Source organism: Anomalospiza imberbis, chromosome 6, assembly GCF_031753505.1.
Source record: "Anomalospiza imberbis isolate Cuckoo-Finch-1a 21T00152 chromosome 6, ASM3175350v1, whole genome shotgun sequence".
Classification (NCBI taxonomy): Eukaryota; Metazoa; Chordata; class Aves; order Passeriformes; family Viduidae; genus Anomalospiza; species Anomalospiza imberbis.
Genome location: NC_089686.1, coordinates 35177370 through 35196795, shown reverse-complemented (window position 1 = coordinate 35196795; position 19426 = coordinate 35177370). Strand labels below are relative to the sequence as shown.

The 19426-nt window shown below is 38.1% G+C and overlaps 1 protein-coding gene across 4 annotated transcripts in view; it reads right to left on the bottom strand.

Annotated features, from left to right (window-relative positions):
* The window catches only part of SIPA1L1 (signal induced proliferation associated 1 like 1), a 175460-nt gene that overhangs the window by 12363 nt on the left and 143671 nt on the right, over positions 1-19426 (bottom strand). For all 4 annotated transcript variants that reach the window (XM_068193296.1, XM_068193293.1, XM_068193294.1 and 1 more), the window contains 5 exons: positions 16232-16381; positions 11574-11698; positions 8793-8911; positions 6078-6517; positions 79-318 (listed from right to left, as the gene is read on the bottom strand). In XM_068193296.1, coding sequence (XP_068049397.1) covers positions 79-318; positions 6078-6517; positions 8793-8911; positions 11574-11698; positions 16232-16381 — 1074 coding nt within the window. The remainder of the gene's footprint in view (positions 1-78; positions 319-6077; positions 6518-8792; positions 8912-11573; positions 11699-16231; positions 16382-19426) is intronic.

The following is a 19426-nucleotide window of genomic DNA, read 5'->3' as shown; positions in this document are numbered from 1 at the left end:
CAGAGAACTGTCACAGATCAAAATGCTTCTTTTACAATTAAAAGCAAATGATCAAACAAGAGAAAACAAAAGTCTTACTTTCTTGAATCCATAAACCCCACTGAGTTTATTGTCCCTTCTGGCTTTTTCCATCCAATCAGATACTTGCTAGTAGCACCCTGGCGAGGGTAGAAAGTCCTAGGACCTGACGAGGAGGAAGAGGAGGAGGAAAAAGAAGGTGCGAGCTGGGGAGAAGTAGCAGAACGAAGTTCTTCTTTAGGTGAGCTTCTGGCACTGGTGAAGACAACAGGGCTGGTAGAGTGTCGTGAGCTCATGGTACTAGGAGAAGAACATAAAGACAGAAACTGCCTCAAATGTGTGCATACAGGCCTTGTTTCATTGACTTCAGAGCAGAATTCTGGGCACAAGATGTTATTCTTATCAACAGCAGATAGAGTAGCAAAACCAGTTTGCTCTTCTTAAGGGCCTTCCAACAATGTTGCATTAAAACACCTCACATAGTAATGGAAAAATTTTGCAAGCAACCTCTAAGGATATAATATAACCACCCTTCACAAAATGGGAAATTGTCATTAGGCAGTTTAAAAGTAATACATGAGATTTTAGTTGAATTAGCAAAAAAGAACCGAAGTCCAAATTCTTGCTGGAATTCCTGGCTATAGAAGAAAACATATTTTGAAGGAACTTAAGAAACAAGAAACATCTTTAAGACCCCAAAACAAACTAAAGAAGAAACCAATACCTCTCTCAAAATAGGGCTTTCTGAATTTCACCTGAAAAGCATTTATTTAGCATTTGCAAGGGAAAAAAAACACTCAAATTGAGAAGTTAGAGCAGGTCTCTAACATATATCACCATTTGCCAAGAGAGAAAATGGAGCTGGGAAGACCAACTGCAGCTTGTTGGGAGAAGGAGAGGGGCTTTAAATGGAAGATACTCTTTAGTTATGCTGATGCTCAAATCTGATGGAACTTGCTTCCTATCAGGAGTGCTAGGCCTTAGACAATACTTACTGTAACAACCTTAAAAGGTCAGTCATCTATAAGCACAATAACAGGAAATCAATCATTGTGCACAGCTTTAATACTGAAATAGCATTATATATCTGGAGACCACTTTTCTACCAGCTCTCTACACAATTTATCCACATTTTCATCCCTGGATCCAACACTGCAGTGAAGGAACTTCAAACAGATGGCCCCATGGTAAAGAACAGTTTCTGACTGAGAAATAAAAATTAGCTGGAAGGCTAAATAAAGTCACTGAATAATCTCTTCTTTCTTTGCATAGCAGAAAATACTTCATAAATCTTTTCATAACTTAATAAAACAATGCATTTTCTTGTCTATCCCTCTTACTGAAACAAAAAAAGAACTTAGGTTAAATTTATGTTGCCACCTGGGAAAATAATACCACCTACATTTAGTCTTAAGCAGTCAGTTACCTAATCTATGCCACTTGTCTGGCTCCTGCTGTAGTAGTCAATGAAGAAATATCCCAAGGAGGTGATTCTGCTTGTCTTAAATTAGATCTCTCAGATATGCAGGGAGAATTAATGCTTTGGAGTTTCTTCTGTCTCTTCATTGACACCAGATGGAGTCAAAAGAATCACCCTGAAATCTGTTTCATTTTCATGTGGCTCAAGTTAAACACCACAATTCCCAGCACTGAAGTGCTGTGGGCTTGATAACAGCCTGGGTGGACTGTAGCCTTCTACTGCTTGCTGCAGCCCAGGGGCATCACATCAGGGGCAAGATGCACCTCTTCATTTGCATACAGTAATACAGATTTTGTATCAAAGAATTATATTTCTTCCTTCCTTCCATCTCTACATTTGAAAGGCCTCTACAAAAGACAGCAGACTGAGAAATCACAGGAAGGTATTTTCCTGTCCATTAATCCCATATATTTGGTGCTGCAGAGCAACCTTCATATTTGTAACAGATATAAGCAAGCATCATTTATAGCAAGAAAGCAGAAAAAATTAAGAGCTAAGGGAATAGGCAGTAAATTTTTCTTCATTCCCCCTTTGTCTCTTCCAATACTGAAAAAATCTCCTACACATGCTGAGTAAACCAGCCCATCTGTAAGGTATCACTACCACAGCATAAACTGCCATTTTTATCCCCTCCTAAATACACTCAAGAAGTAGAAAAGTCTTTGTGCTTCAGTGTAGGGAAAAAGGAGAAAGGAATCTCTGTCCGCATTTCAGAATTCTTCAACCCATCAGGTATTTCTCAAGGAAGTGCTGGTTATGACAAACTATTTGTTAATAAAAACCAGCAAAAATAAATATCCATCTCCTGGACAGGCTAATAGTGTTGATCCTTAATGTTACTGGGGAAAGAGGGCAACAACTGATGTTAATTATGCTTGACATAAAATTTATATAAGATGCAAATGTATGTATAATATTTATAACATACTATAAATACACATTGTACATTTTATGTAATATTTTAATATTTATTATAATATTCATGATATAATAGGCACAAAGAGCAGCCTGGTAAATGCTAGTAAAATTAGCATACAATTTAAAATATGGTTTTCTTTAAGGAGCATTGCATATTTTGAGGTGTGGTTTTTACAATATAGTATTTTTGGGAGGACATTCTGCTTCAGGACTACGCACAGAACTGTGGATATGACTGAAGATTTTCACCCTACCAGTAAACACAGGCAGGCCAACAGGATACTGACAGGCAAAGAGACACAATTGTTAAATAAGAGCATATTTGGAGACCAAAAGGCTCTGGCTATACTATACAAAAACTAAATCAGAGCTGGTGCACTATGGTAGTGATGGGAAGTCATTAGAATATTTGACACCAGGAAACATGCAGAGAATTTATCATACTGCAACAGATACCTAGACCAGTTTAGTTTTATCTGGAAGAGATTCAGTCCTCTTTCTCAGGACACAGAGATGGTCACTACTGGTCCCCTCTCTCCCACCTCAATTATTGAGACACCAAGAATTGAATTATGAAAACATTCAAATACTACATGACTCTCTGCAAGAATTTCAGATGAGCCATTCATAAAAGCACTCTACAATAAATAATATTTTAGGTACCTTAAAATAATCAGAATTAATGAAAAATGTACTTGATCACAAATAGTCAAGATTATCCTTTTAATTTTGGTAAGAAGACCATAAGAAACTGTATAGCTTAGGTAGAAATGAAAGTTTGGTTTAATTTTTTTTGGTAAGGAATTCATGCCATCAGCACATACTGCTTCATTTAATGACATTCAGCTATAATGATTCCGTATAATTACTGGCCTACATAATGCAGTTCTCCTGGGATGCTATGAGAAATCTGCACAATCATCAGGAAGGACTTTGGGAATGGGGGTGGAAAAGAAAAATAAAACCCAGCCAGAAGCTCTGCTATAAAAGTTAATCATTATAATTTACATTTTGCCACCAGTTCTCAGGTACAAGTTCTTTTATGCACCATTAAATGATCTGAGCAGTAATTATCACTCTTGTCTTCTACAGACACAAACACTCTAATTTGTAGTTATTTTCTTTTCTTTTGTCACAGAGATCTTTTTAAGGCCATATTCCTTTTCTTCTTGCTCAGAAACCTGATTTTAAAGACACTCCAGACATTATGGCATCCACAGGCAAAAGATAAAAAAGTGAAAAGCAACAAAGAATAGCAATTTAGAAACCAACAGAGAAACACACCAATTAAGCTGTTCATTTCTCATGAAAAGTAGCCTGTTCAGAATCTTTCTTTCATCTCCCCTCCTTCACCTTCTTAAAGCAGGCATCTTCATAATACTCTCCATAATCTGTGCTTGTCTTTTGGATGTGCCACTTTAAGCAGCCTTCAGCTCCAAGCTTTTGTGCCTCCAGAGAGGAAGCAATGAGAAAGCAGTTGGGAGCGAACAGCTGGATGACCTAGGCTTCCACTGCTGTTCAGTGTGCAACCACCAACTGAGGATGCCACAAGAAACAAAATCAAAGCTTTTTATCCCAGACTGTGCCTTTGTTTGATTGTGAGGCATCAAACACATGCTCTAGTCTTCAAAAATAAAAAGTAATTAAGAAGGAACGTGAGTCAATCTGTTTTTAATCTGCCACAACAAACGATGTATGTGCAAGTATTTCTGCATTTCTCAAGTATCATGTCCCACGTGTTCTACAAGCTTCTACTACTCCTTTTTGTGAAGAACTGCATTATTAACATCTCAGTTTTAAACTAAACTTGGCCAAAAGAAACCTCAACTCATTATGTCAATTAATCCACACCAACTAGAGAAAACACTGTGTTTGGAGACACAATGTTATAATATAATAAATAATGGGACAAAAACCTAGACACCAGTTTACAGTCACGTTGCAAAGTATTATTCATGGAAGAGGGGAGCTGTCATGGTGTGCCTGCTCTGCAAGTATTTCTTTCTATAGAATTTTCTCAGCTTTTCTAGGGAACTAACCCTATTTGGTGCTTGAAGAAGAAATCAGAACCTCAGATATACAAAGGTGCCATTCCATTAGGCTTCACAATAAAGCTTCCAAGACTTACATAAAGACTTACATAAATTTTCCAGGATTCTCTAAGTGGCTTCGGAAAAATCCTTCCAAATGATGATGCTACTAACTTTATTGCAATTAGCATTTTGTGTAAGAATCTCAACACTTGATGTCACTTCCAGTTACATTCAGACAAGTACTGCAGGACATGTGGTAAATTCTACTGAATGTTAAAAAATGCACATAAAACATGCTTATCTTAAAATAAAAGGTGTAACACTGCAGACAACCATCATATAGACTTTTTACCTTCAAGAAAGGGGAACACACTAACATGCCAGAAATCTAAGTCCCTCTGAAGAGTGTTTTCTCCAGACTTGCTCAAGTCCTTCATGCAGATGCAGCTACTGGAAACACACCAGTCTCAAACAGCTGGGTGGGATTTCTATCAACTGAGCGTAAGCTTTGGTGCCAAAAATGGCCAATGAAGAGAGTCAGTAAACCAGAGTGGGACCACCATTAATGGATTACTAAGTCAGAATTACCATGACAAAGTACATGGAAACCAATATAGTCTCTAGGACAACCCCTTATTTGCAGCTTCTGTATGAGGATTTAGCGAACTGTTCTCAAACATCTAGTCTTGCACAGTGGCTTTGTTCAAGACAATTACCAGAAATTGGTCTGGACTTCCAGTCTGCAGGTATTTTTGCTACACACTCAAAACAGAGGTGCCTTAAGAATAAAAATGCAACAGTCAAGCTCCACAAGGTCAACAAATGATGATGATCCCACATCCTCCCTGAAAGACCTATGTTTTTTTTTCTTGTTGCTAGTATGACAGAGTAGGGATATTTTTTTAAAAGCACATTAAATACTTCTTAGAAAATGGGTTAGGAAAATGGTCTAAAATATTTTCTGCTTCTAGCAGCACTGATTAACTTGTAAAGTGGGTATCTTCCATTTGAGGTGTTTAAGCACATTACGCACGTACTTGATATTGCTGATTTTACAAGAGGCAAAACTGACGGAGAGAGGGAAGGTGACTTTAACCTGCCATAGCCACAATCTTGCAGCAGAATGAGATTAAGATCTACATGCTAGCACTCCCAGGCAAATTGCTCTCATTATTGATCATATCAACTATGAGCAGATTTCCAAGCACAAAGACTGGGAGAAGAAATGCAAAACATCTGAAATTAATACTTGTAAGACTAAGAATAAACCAACTATTAAACTGTTCATTCATAACGTGGACGGATCTCCTTCCTGATCCACACATGAACTGCAGTTGTTACAAGATACCCCATGAACACATCAAACATGTCTGTCTTATGGATAGTTCAGTAGTAGCAGCTTAGTACAGAAGATGCTCTTAAAGATTTTTAGTACTATAAGCAGCAGCAGATGTGAAGACTAAAGGTGGTTTTAATTTTCAAGCATGCTGCACAGTGAAATCTTTCAAAACACTGATTAACTTAAGTAGAACACCCTCTCTTCAACATCCACTTCTCACTTTTGATAGGTTAGAGAGTGAGAATGGGAAAATTGGGGGGTGGGCAATCATACAAGAGGTGAAAATTACCTTGTGTGTGAGACAGCATCACTTAAACTGTAAGCACTGTTCTCTCTTGTGAGAGGGTTGGAGGCTGGCTGACTTTTGCTGTGAATATCCAGGCTGAGTGAAGACTCAGCTTTCCGGTCCATGTGGCTGTCCTTTTCTAATGTCCTGTCTGCAATGGAGACCACTTCGCTGGAGCTGTGCCACAGCGGAGCCACCTTCTCCTTGGTCAGCCCTGTCCGGGGCGATGTCGCAGCCCCCAGGGAGGCGGTGCTGCCATGGCTGGGTCCGTAGGAAGTGGTGTCTATGCCGCTGTCAGCTGACGTCCCTTGAAGGTAGTTGTAGCTGTTCAGCTCCGATTCCGTGCGCTCTCCACTGTCATACCATTTCTCATCACTGTGAGCACTGGAGGCATTGCTGGAGAGTGTATTGCTGCTAGAATGGCTGGAGTAGTGGCTGTCAGACTACAGAAGAAACAACAAAATTATGACAATGGAGAAGAGAAAATAAAGGGTTACAAATGCCACCACTCTACAGTATGAGCTCTCCTACTAGGAGGTACTGGATAGATACACAGAGGAGACTAATAAACTCTAAAAATTGGATTCTGACACAATGCACATCCTCTGTGCTGGGTGCACATAAAAAAACTTTTCTTATGGATTTGGAAAGCAGGGAAAGCCTGAGTCGATTATATTTTGTCCCAAAATACTTTGTGGTGGTTCCTTTCAAGCACAGTTCTGCTCAGCCCAGTCCAATGAAATTGGCTGATCTATGTAGACTTTGACTTGGTTTATAAGTGTAATAATTAAAAATATTCTAATTTTAAGACTGCAATGTTTTAGAACATGAAACATAACCAATCCACAGAAAATGAATGCTATTTTAATAATCCAATTGCCTATCAAAAAGTCAAAGAAGGGCATAGCCACTTCTCTTCCTCGTCTTGGCAGTAGGGTGTCTTTCCTCCTCAGCAGGAATGTCCTTTGCAAATGACCAGTGAACCATCATTTCACTAATGTGAAATTGTTTTCCAAAAAGCAGAGCTGCATGAAAAGAAGCTTTAATGTAATGCTTTTAAATTATCCCATTAGGTCATGCCAGTGCCTGGCTGGTTTGTACGTCCTGTCCTTGGTTACAGCCCACTATTACAAAGAAACTGAATATCCTTAATTTCATAGTGGTGGAATATCCCATTTCAAGAAGAATTTCTTGTCATACACTTACTGCTCAGTAGCTCATCTACCTTTGGGGTATTTATATCCATTTGAATTCTACTGAACTTATTTAAGTTCTGATCATCTACAGAATCAGAAATGAAGTAGTAGGCAACAGACCTGTTGGATGACCACATGGCACGGGAAAAAGGGAATTGACGCAAAGGAGACTAAAACGTTCTCTATTTGTCTACTCATTTTGCTGAACAGATATAGAGATCCTAGACAAATATAAAAAATAGATACTGCTTCTGTTTTCAGAAGGAAATAGGGAACAGATGCATACTGAGAACAAGGAATCATCAGCATCCATGTCTTTATTTAATATAAAGAAAGAATCGACAGGAAAATGGGTGAATATGAAGTTGATCTGGACTCCTAGTTATCTCCAATTAAAGTAACTTTTCTTCATTAAGAACTTCATCACTTGCCCATCCATCTGTCCACATAATAAAGATTTACTTTAACAATGATTAAACCAGAATAATGCAAACATTAATAACCCCAGTATTGCACTTGGCACTCAAGCTAATGAGTTATGTACTACATCAGTATTCAGTCAAATATATCTCATGAAAAACAGGTCAATCTGAATTTCAAAACTAGTCTGTGCTTCTAAGAATATGAAGACAGGTGTGTTACTGTTCGGGTTTCTTTGGTGTTTTCTTCTTTAAATAATAAATGTGTTGTTATGAATTAATAATCTAAAAGCAGTACTGCCAATTTCACTGAAAGAATAATGGTGGCAAACAGGAGCAAATTAAAGACTTGGAACCAATTAAAGGCTTTCACACATCTAAATAAATGCAAGTAATACTTTCAGTAACATCATGCAAGACAACTCTGTATTTTAGCTTGCTGTACAAATAAAAAAAGTAATACAGCTTATTGAGTCATTCAAAGCTTAAAGCTTAACTTTACTGTATTTATCTATTTCTCTGTATATAAATTAGGAAGTGACAGTCTCCACAAAGGTATGAAAAGTTAACTCTGCAGAGACAGAAAGACAATTTACTATTTAGAACTTCAAAACAAGTAAAGCAAGTAAGTTTTTTTCAGCAGGATTCCAGGAGACAGACTTCTAACAGTGTTCAAGGTATGTTATGAAAAAGGAGAAAATACAAAACCAAAATCACCATTCTGTCTCAAAGCAGCAGCTTTCTGGGCATTGCATTAGAAGATAGACTAGTTAAACTCTAAGTCTCACACATGAGGTCTAGGAATAGCTTTGCAAATTTCTATCAATCCTTTACTTCTCACAAGATAACAGACAAAAGGCTGCTGTTCAAATGGCAGCACATCTTTATTAAGTAGTAAATATTTAAATATGCTGTGCTGTAGGATTTAGGCACCAACAGACCTGCTCTGCTGCATTCTCCATATTCTAGTAGGGAACAGGATTTTTTTTATTTCCTTTTTTTAAACTGACACTCCAAATATAACTTTGAACAACACTTTTGGTATCAAGAATTTGTGGAGCAAAAGCAAAACATTAAATAATTCCTTTTTTAGTATAACTTACATGACCCTGCTTATTTGGAGACAAGTGTACCACGGGATCCTGTCGCATCAGTCTTCCACTGGGGCTCTCTCGGAAGGACGGCAATACTTTTGAGACTGCTGGGAGATGGCACGTTGGCTCTGCAACACAGCACACACCCATGGACTGAGAGAGTAGTGCTACAAGCTAAGAAAACATCTAACCTTACTTTACACTGCAATTTTCCCAACACTACCTTTGCCAGAAACAGGTACTATTGTGATAGAACATAGGCGAGGAAGTAGGGGCCCATTCCTGCCTGGTGTAAATCATTAAGGCTTCATGAAAAACCAGCTGCCACCATTCTGACTTTTGTTGGAACAATGGTATCATGAAGGTATCACGTCTCCACAGTCCAACAGCACTATATCAGAGCATTTAAACAGCAGACTATTCCCTTTCACAGGGTATTGACATTGGATCTCTAAATGCTTAATACCTGCTGACAAAAGATTAAAAAGACTCAACACCCACATCTCTTAAATGGCATTCTATGTAAGGAAAGACAATAGCATAAGTCTACAGTGATCACTTAAATGAATCCATTTTTCCCCAGTACAACTACTACACATCTTTCTTACCAATTTTGAGTTAAATAAATGTTTTCTAATTGAAGAGAGATTAAAAAAAAATCTCTTGACATAATGCTATCTTAAACATTGCTGGCTGCGAATGTGGAAACTGCATAGATGTACAAAGGGAATACTTATTAAATTAAACCTGATAAAAGTGAATGGAAGTCAAATCACTTCTTACATGGACACTCAGAGGAATGCACTTTGCCAATAAAACTTATTTTCCCAGGAGATAACTGTGGCGGTCTAGAGGGTGTTCAGACACAGCCTGTTAGGTAGGTAATTGCCTTCTCAGAGCCCAAGGTCAGAATTTTAAAAGAATCTCTCTCAGTTATGAGTTTTTACTACATATATTCTGCACTTCTAAAAATGCTCCTTTTAAGTAGATTACGTGCTTACAAATATCAAGTACTTAACAATATCCACTGTAAATAGCAGTGTTTTCTCCACCACAGCTACGGTTTGTTCATCTTGATCTGCAGCATTATGAGCTTTTTAAAAAACAAATAAAAGTTGTGAGTTTTTTTTAAAGAATAATAACCATGATACCTGAAATAATATCCTCAAACTTGATTTCCCCTGGCAAGTGATAGCAAGCAGTGTTGGTGAACACAGAACAAAGGTGTTCTGTAGCAGAGGGTAGGCCAGGAAGGTGTCAGTGTGTGGATTCACTACACCTAAAGCCTCATTTACCCTGAGACAGATTATCCCAAGTGGAAATATACTTATTTGCCATAAAATCAAACTTTCAGCCAGATTCACCAGTCTGACAAAGTCTCTGATCAGAGATGCAGCTTCCAACTCTATGAATGCAGGACAATACACAAGAGATAAAATACAGGGATTTTATGTCACTGCGCATTTCTCATCCTTTTCCAAATGCTGGAGTCATCTCTCCTACCATGCAATTTTTCCTGTTCTTTCTGGCTTTATTTATTTTGCTAAAATGTTGACACTTGACACTATAGAACAGAACTTGTTGGCAGCTCCACTCAGTGCCAGCACCAACACCCAGTTGTTGGTCTGCAAAAGTAATGCTGAGCAAAAGATCATTTTTACATGTGTCGTTGCTATCACACAGCTTGAAAATATGTGTGATTAAAATTGTTCTGTCAAAATGAGAACTGCAGATTAGTATAATCACAGTTTTTTATTGAGAAGTATGAGGGGAGTTGTGAGGGAAGGACTGACAGATGGCTTTGATAACAAGGCACAGCTTACTGAAGTTGTGAAGGTGTGTGAACCAAGAACCTCTTCAGAACCAGAGGCTGGCAGCATATGCCGTAAATTCCTCAGCTCACTGAAGTGTATTCTGCCTTGAACATTAGTCCATTTGTACAGTGATGCAGTAAAGTGATGCAATAACAAAATATGGAATTGTTTAATCTAGGGTAAAAAAATTTAGAGAAACACAATCTAGCAACCTTGGCCATGGTCATCATGTTGGAAAACTGCTGTTTGTAGATAGGACATTTTCACTGGTGTCAGTCTTACTGGTAATCCTTTCAAGTCAGGCCATAGCTATAGCAAAAGGTCTATGTGCAAGAACTTCAAACGAAGGCCTAAGTATATAAATTCTCAGTTCTTAGCTGTTTTATGTAGTTAATATGTTCCCTCAACTGACAGCTTAATTGCCATGTGCAATGAAAATGTACACATTTGAGAAGGTGATTACCTACTTATAGGTTTACTTCACTATTTAAGCTTTAATTGTATTTTTTCCAATTTATACATGTTTTTATAGCTTCAATGATCAAACAATCAATTCACATTTATATAGCACCATTTGAAAAGGAAGAATCACAAGCACTTTAGACAACTAAGGAAAAACTGAACTAAGTCAAGCCACTCAGGGGTGCAGGTAAGGTCAAACAAGTCCTCAGCAGCAAGACAAATTAATAAGTGTGTCTGCCCAGTTGCTTCAAAAAGGACAGAGTGTTTCAGGGTAAGAGCATTAAGGCAGATTTAATCCCACAATCAAATAAGGAAATGAAATCAGTTCTTCCTCAGGTGATACTCCTAGGTCTCAAGGAAGCAGACTGCAGAAGCTTCAGTGCATGTTCCAGACCGAATTATTCATCCCGATGAACAAGGCTAACTTTCCAAGCCGCTGAAAACACGGCGCTGTGTGTGCCAGGCGAGGCACGGCCAAAGTCACCGTGTGGCCCGTGCAGGGCCCTGTACGTACCCAGCTGGTCAGCGATGCTGTCCTCGCTCCTCTGCCAGCTGGGCGTGGACTTGCCGCTGCCGCCCGTGTCCGACTGCGTGTTCTGCCTGTCAATGGAAGCGGGGGATCTACGGCTAATTCCGAACCTGTTCTCCCCAAAACACAAAGCAGATGAGCATTTTAAATATATATAAACCACACACAAGGGGAAAAAAGCACTTTTAATAAGCCAGTGTCGAACAACAGGGCAACCCAATGCATAGCACAAATGCTTGAGGGATTTATAATGCTTAGCCATTTCATTTTCGTGGTAGCTTTCCAGACCTTCTTACCAGCTTTAATGCATTCAATTACAGTATATATTAATTTGTTGAGCATCCTTGGGCAAGAACATATGGTTACAATGCTACAATTGAAAAAAAAAAACCAACAGATCAAAAACATCAAGAAAGAAAACGAAGAGTTTTTATTTACACAGATGTTTACATGAAAAGGTGACCAGACTGTTACATGGTTGTAGAAAACTCAACACAGTAAATAAAATGTAAAAGTTTGGATAAAAACCACACAGGGAAATGAGGTGTGTTTATTGGGAAAAGATCAGATCCTTTCAACTACCCCAAAGCACCACCTCAAACTAGTAAAGGAAAGCATCAGAAAGTTTTTTGGGACAATCCCATGGATCTCAGCCACTTCCCTGGGTTCCAGCCAAGAGAGAGTAGTAAGGTCATACCTCTGGGTGATGCAGACATACATACCAACAACATGGATTTGTTTGGGACAATATTAACACTGCCAAATATTTTAAATAAGCTTCTATAAAGTCGACTGTTGAGTATAGATTCCCAAATCCTAGGGTTTTATAAATTCTGTAAATTCTTAAGTTATTTGATCATAAAATGATTTGAGTGGATTAGTGCAAACTAAATATAGGTGTAAGAAAATAGTGAGATATACACCTATTGCTGTAAAAGAAAGCATACAGAGCAAAATGGAAGACTCTGTTCAATGGACTTTGCAAATCCTGTCAGAATAGGCAGATAGATTTCAGAAAGATCAGTAAAGACAGAGTAAACTCAAGGAAATCAAGCTAATGACAAAAGAGACACGCAGTGGCCCTGTGCCACACTGAGCTTACATGCCTCATATGCCTAAAAGGCTGTAAGACTTGAAATCTATAGTTCTGTATTACATATAAATCACTTATAAGTCTGCAAGAATTATAGCTGGGTTCAGAAATAGCAGATCAATCATTAAAAATTCATCAGGAATAATGCATTTTTGAGATTTTTATTTTAATCAGATATACCCTGAAGGAAAAAGAAAATTCTCCAACTCTACATGCACAGAATTCCAAGCTGATATATCAATAAGTTTCTCTATCTGTAATGTCTAATAAAATGAGAGAAAATAAAATAGCTGTCTACTCACTCTATGAGTTACAGACTGCCCCACACAACCTCCAATATAAGTCACTTTCCCAGCTGTCAGAACAAGCTCAATGTGGTTATCCCACCTGAAATTCACACACCTGGTAACTCAAACGAACCCACCACAGCAACATTATACGGCTCAGAACCACAAAATCCCACTCCCATCCTCAAAGACAAGCAGCTGGAACATGCTTGCAATGTGCAGCACATATTGAAATTTCAGCCTTCTAAAAATTCACCCAAACGTGATCATACTTCCCTTTTGTTCACTGCTCCATGATACAGACAGCATACATTGTGATGAATTAAAAAAAAGTAAGGAAAACCTGTATATATCTGCCTTCTGAATATAAACAATATACATTGAAACTATGCAAAAAGTAACATTTTTCCTTTTCTATTCACACAGACTAAGTAGGATTTCACTTATTGAATACCTAAACTAAATAGGATGATTTCAATACCAATTCAAGATATGTATAAAAAGTCTAAACATGGCATTTCAAAGGTGATTGAGTTCTTAAACACTGATCTGTGGTCTAACCTTTAAGATTTGTAAACAAACTCTCATGGGAAGACTATATTTTCATGATAAAATAACTAGAAGCCGGCATCTAAAAGGAAAAGCCAAACCTCAAACAAATCTTGGTGCAATGAAGTTGCACTGCACCAATATTTTGCTTTCTCTTGTGATGTTCTCTTACCTCATCTCCATTATGTTCATATGCATATAGGCTATGAATGATTAAATTTTACTTTCTACAATCATTTATTGTAGATGCAATAGTGAACACACAAACACAGCATAAGTGTACAGAATACACATCAAGATCAATCTGGACATTCTTGAAGGCAGCAAAGCTTTTGCCTAAACCCAGCTTAGGATATGGATCAATAATCTAGAGGCAGCAATTACTGCTCGTACCAATGTCTGATGGAGGCTGGACTCACCCGTTCTTCTGGTCAGTTAAATTTCACAAACTTTCCAACTCTGTCACATTGTGTAACCATAAATAAATGCATGCACAAATAGTGAGGCTGAGAATTCCTGCACTGGGAAATCTCAGAGAGTGGTGTACCTAGAGCACACTGGAACTTCACCTTTGGAAGATTACCTTCAGGGCTCCCCCTCAGCCCTTACTCCAGCCCATCATTCTCTCTAACATCTTAGCAACTGAATGTTACGATTTCTCTCCCCTATTTTAACAACACATCCGGAGTAATGCTGACCAGACCTACCAGGGATACCAAACATACCTACAGAGCTGCCCTGAACCTGCTCCTTCAGACCAATCTCAACAGAAAATGAACATGGAACTGCACTGACTTTTAGTAAAGGGACAGACATTACATTGCTTCTTGAGGCAAGGAAAACATTCCTTCGCAGTCACATTTTTTATGCTTTCCATTTAGCCTTTACATGCTTACCATTTAGGTAGATGTTTCGGCAATCCTGAGTAAGTATGATTCACGTGTAGAAGGACAATATGACAGGCAAACTGTTTTACTTATAGGAATATAACAGAATAGTAAAATAATTGGAGTTAAGAAATTGGGGTTTTTCTAAAGAGCATCCAATGAACATGCAAAGTTCACGTATTAATTGCTTCTTTCATTATTCTATTTAAACTGTGTTTCCTTGCACCGAATTAAAACTTCAACTCCAAAATGACAATATAGCCAAGATTTTTAGGAGATATCTCTTTGCTGAAATTTCAAAATGATTGAAGAATGCTGTAGTGAGCATATGTTTATAATTAAAAGATAGAAAAGGGTTGGGATGGGTGCTGGTGTGCTCTGAGAACAATTGAAAACAAACTTTCTTACTCAAGCAGTTTTGGTTGTGATGGTCTAAGGACACATGGCAGCAATACCTTTTTTGTAGTGTAAACGATGTAGCTGGAAAAGAGCAAAAGATAATGGGCGCACGAGCTACTCATCAGAATTCAAGGTAACACAGCAATGCTTCTGGCTTGATGTGAATGAGGCAGAAAGTCTACAGAGGATAAAGAGGTTAAGTGCCTTTTTCCAGCTGCAGAGACCTAGATACACCTATACCTAGTGTTTCCTCACAGCAAAGTTTAACAGGTTTAAAGGCAAATCTCCTAAAGTCAGTAGGACTTAAGCACAAACTTAAACAATGACCAGAACAGGCCTCATAGTGTCATGAATCAAAGCCTTCATGAAGCTGAGCAGCAGAGAAGAGATTGACTCTTCATAAAACCACAAACCGAGCTGCAGGAAGGACAGGGGAGGACAAATCTACAAATCTTCAGTGCTGTGGAGCAAGAAGCAGTACTCTTTCAAACACATGCTCAGAAAAGTGTTCTCTGGGCTGGCACAGAGCACCCAAAGGCAAAAGACAGTGCCCTTGTACTAAGAAGTTCCAGACAATGGCATTTAATCCTACTAATAATGTATTTTTAAAAACAATGTAATTTCTACTTTATAGAAGACCCAAACCAAAATTAATTACACAAAATGACCTGCAAAGTACTCAAGAATACTTCAGGAGGAAGATCTGCAGTGTGATCTATCAGCAGTTTTGCCTCTTTATCTTCTCTATAGGAAGTAATTTGGAATGTAGTTGACAGCTCTTCTGCTGCCAATTATTTTTTTTTCTCTACTTGGAGATCTTTGATTTATTGGTCCTTTTGGTGCTCTCTGAAAATGATACAGATTTAATTTCTTCCTCTGCAAGTTGCCCCTTACATTGACACTTCAGAGAGTTTGAAGATTTCTGGAAAGTTGGAAGCCGTAAGACAGAATGACTGAATATGTGAAAAAGAAGCTAGCTGTGGATTAATTAGCACTTTTGTGCCTACACATCTTAGCTGCACTCAATACTACTTTGCTTCAACTATGAACTGACTGCAAAGGCCCAAACTTATTACTTCTTTTCTTTTAGAATCTGAACCTGTGAAAGGAAGCAATTTGCCACATGAAAGGAGCATCTTTAATGAAGGTTTTTAAATATATAATAGTACTTCTGTGTAGTAACCTGAGCAGCTGTAGACAAGGATCAGAGAGCGGTTAAGCTGCAAGGTAAAAGTGGAAGCAAGGGATTTTTAAAACTGGCTTTTTCAAGAAGCATGACAGTGTTATTTGAAAACAGCCATGGTTTCATGCATGTAAACAACAGCTCACAGGAGCCTGTGTAAGCACTCCTTGAGCACACATTACAACAAATGGAACAGAGAACAAAAAATCTGCTGAAACAGAATATGTAAAAAGTCTGGTGCCTACCCTTCTGGCATAGATTTTTGTCTGTACGTTCCTCCAGTAGAGCCAGTGTCACTCGAGGAGGATAAGTTGCTTGGAGAGTTACGGCACTGCTGCGACCTTGCTAAGGCGATGGAGGAGACGGTGACGTAGACATCGGAGCCAGGGGACAGCCTGTTCAGAGCAAGGGAAGCCTCACATCAGCAGGATCACACTGCATGGCACACTCAACAACACCCTGCAAACTGCCACAGCTGCAAGCAATGGCATCATGGAGACAGCAGAAATCCTATCAGTCGAAAGATCACACATTTTCCCCCTATTAATCTACTGGGAACCATGAAAATCAACTGTAAAACCCTTGATGCATGGGAAGAAATGAAGGCTAATGTGGGAAAAATTTTGGCACACACTAGGAAAACATTCTGGTTTCTAAAGTCTACTGTTACAGATTGATTGTAAAGAATAACAAAACATGACATTCCTCATCAAAATACTGAATAAAAGAAAATATTCCTAGTTCTCATAGCAAACTCTTGCCTAGAACTTTAACTGTAGTGAGCTGCCTATGCAAACTCTTCCAAGAGTATCCAGCTCACCTCTATGCCACCGAACTTGTCCACATTAAAACACAAGGACTAAAAAAATGCAATGCAATCTATACATACCACCTTAAAACTTAACATTCTAATACAAAACTATCTAGACACATCAAGAACTCTTTGAAAACATAGACCTGAGTCACATAAAGCCTTCACCTGTCAGAATAACCATACAGCAAATAAACAGTCTTGAACTGAAACACATGCAGCTGGGCAGAATGGCTGGAAGCAGCAGGCTTGTATTGCCCAACTCATATCCTGTTCTGTAGTCAAAGGCTTTTTTAGCTAACTGCTAGTTTTGCACATTTTGTTTCCCAAAGCCCAGCAGAACTCACTGCTGTTAGCTGGCTCTTTGTTCTACTCAGGCGTGACTGAAGCCATTCAAAACTTTTACAGTGATTTAAGTGAAGTTTGAATTATGCCATTCACAAACATCAAACTCCTACTGTGAACAAAAGCCTTTATTCATTTCATCTAGGAAATCAGTAATTTGCACAAGCTAAATAATTTAATATTTGATAAATAGATAATGACTCCAGTGAAACATATAGATAAATTGCCTCAGCACCCAGCTCAGGTCTTGGGCTTCAGAAGATCTTAGCCTGGCCATTTAATCTGTATCTCTAAAGGAGTGGCAGATTTTGAATTAGCTCTCTCACCACAATACTGTAAAAACTTGAAAAATTTAAAAAATCTTTTGGAAATTAAAAGCAATTGAACAGATTAATGGTCCTTATGTATACATAGATATGGAAACAGTATGTGTATGTATATTTATATTTACATTTATATCAAATGTGCATTGTCCTCCTAAGTACTTTGCAAGAAAGCAGTAAACTTAACAAAATCTTAAAATGGAAAGAGCAGTATGACTGGATCAAACATCTTCACCATTTGGAATTTCATGAAGTGCATATAACTAATAGTAACTTTTTCTGAGACAAAAAAGGAATTATCCAAGGCCTGACCATGGTAAGTACTACACCAACTCCAGTAATGCCTTTCTAGTCTACCAAACATATTTTAACTTATCCCACATTTATCAAGCAACAATTCTGAAATATTTGCTTGCAAAGAACATGGTTGAAGACTTGAAAACTTGGGGACCCATAAGCCAAGCAGTTTATTTTCCCAGAAGCATCCCTCTAAAAAGAAGAACAAATAGTTTGGCCACACAAAAATGCACTTTCATTAGCATTCGCTCACCTATAAAGGCACACACATTTAAACTCAGTTATGCTTGCAGAGCAATACACAGTTTCAAATTTTGACCTTTTTTCCCAATACTAACTTGGAATTGATGGCAAGGAAACCAATTACTTCTCAAATAATTTCTTTGAATTTTTTTCTGTTCAAAAATGCTTACATTTTCATTTCAGATTCAGCTATGCCTTTTCTTTTCTTCCTATGCCTTACCAAAAAGTGACAGCACTGTTCAGAAGGAACATCAAGACTTCAGAACTATGTCATAGAGTTCTAACTCATGTACAAAGAGGAAAGATCTTGAGGGCAAACAAAATTGTATTATAAATGTGGTCTGAACAATAGAGATGAACAACCAGTCAGGTAGGACATTCTTTTATTCAAAGCAGAAGTATATTTTTGTTAGTACAGTTCACAATTGCACTAAAACACACTAATACTATAAGACATTTCATTTTGTGTGAAACATGTAGGAGAAAAGAATTTAAGAGCAAATTAGTTCAAATTGACTTTTTGAACTGCTTTGAAATCTTTTGATGAAAGGCACTTCCCAAGACAAAAGGTGTATTGTGTTGTGTTAGCAGTATGCCCCTATAGCTAAAATAATCGGAGCCTGTCTTTTGTTTATAATTAAAAACCATACTAAAGCAAGCTCTTATCTATTTCAAAAGAGAGTTTTAAAAGAAATGCCAAAATGGTTAAGTGCATGAGTCCACAATTGAATTTAAAAATAGGCCAAGCGTCCATTACATTAAACAGATACAATTACACTGAAGTCAATTGAACTGGGATTAGCCCATGCATGATTGAGTTCTAGCAGATCTAGTTCATCCTGAAAGAACTGGTTGAGTCTTGCCAAGTACGGGAAGAACGTCATCTTTTGTGAAGGCAGTGAGTGGAATGGACATACATTTATTTTGTTTAATATGACAACACAGACATTGAAAGCATCCATCTTGCTCTTCATAAATTAATTTCCATGTCATTAGCTGTAATTTTCCCCACGTATTCAGTGTGCATAGGTATGTAGTACACACATCAGAAGAAAAATGTCAGTCTAGGTCACTGTGCCTAAGGCAGTCTAATTACAAGACCATACACAGGTGCCTTTTTGTGTAAAACTGTACAGGCACAGGTCCTATACTGTGCTACAACTTCTCCTGCAAGAGCTGCAGAGCTCAGAAGCAAAGGAGGGTCAGGCTGGCAGAAGAGGGAAAATGGCCTTACAGTCAGTGCTGACTTGGCAAACTGAATTCTTACTTTGCACTTGCTGGAGCACTCCAATGTGACCACTACTGCATTTGTTAATGACAATTTTTCATTTGTTGTTGCTAATTTTAACTTTTCAAAGGCCTTATTTGATTCCAAGGCCCACTATATCTCTGAACTGCAATCTTCCTAAAGCAGCTGAAGT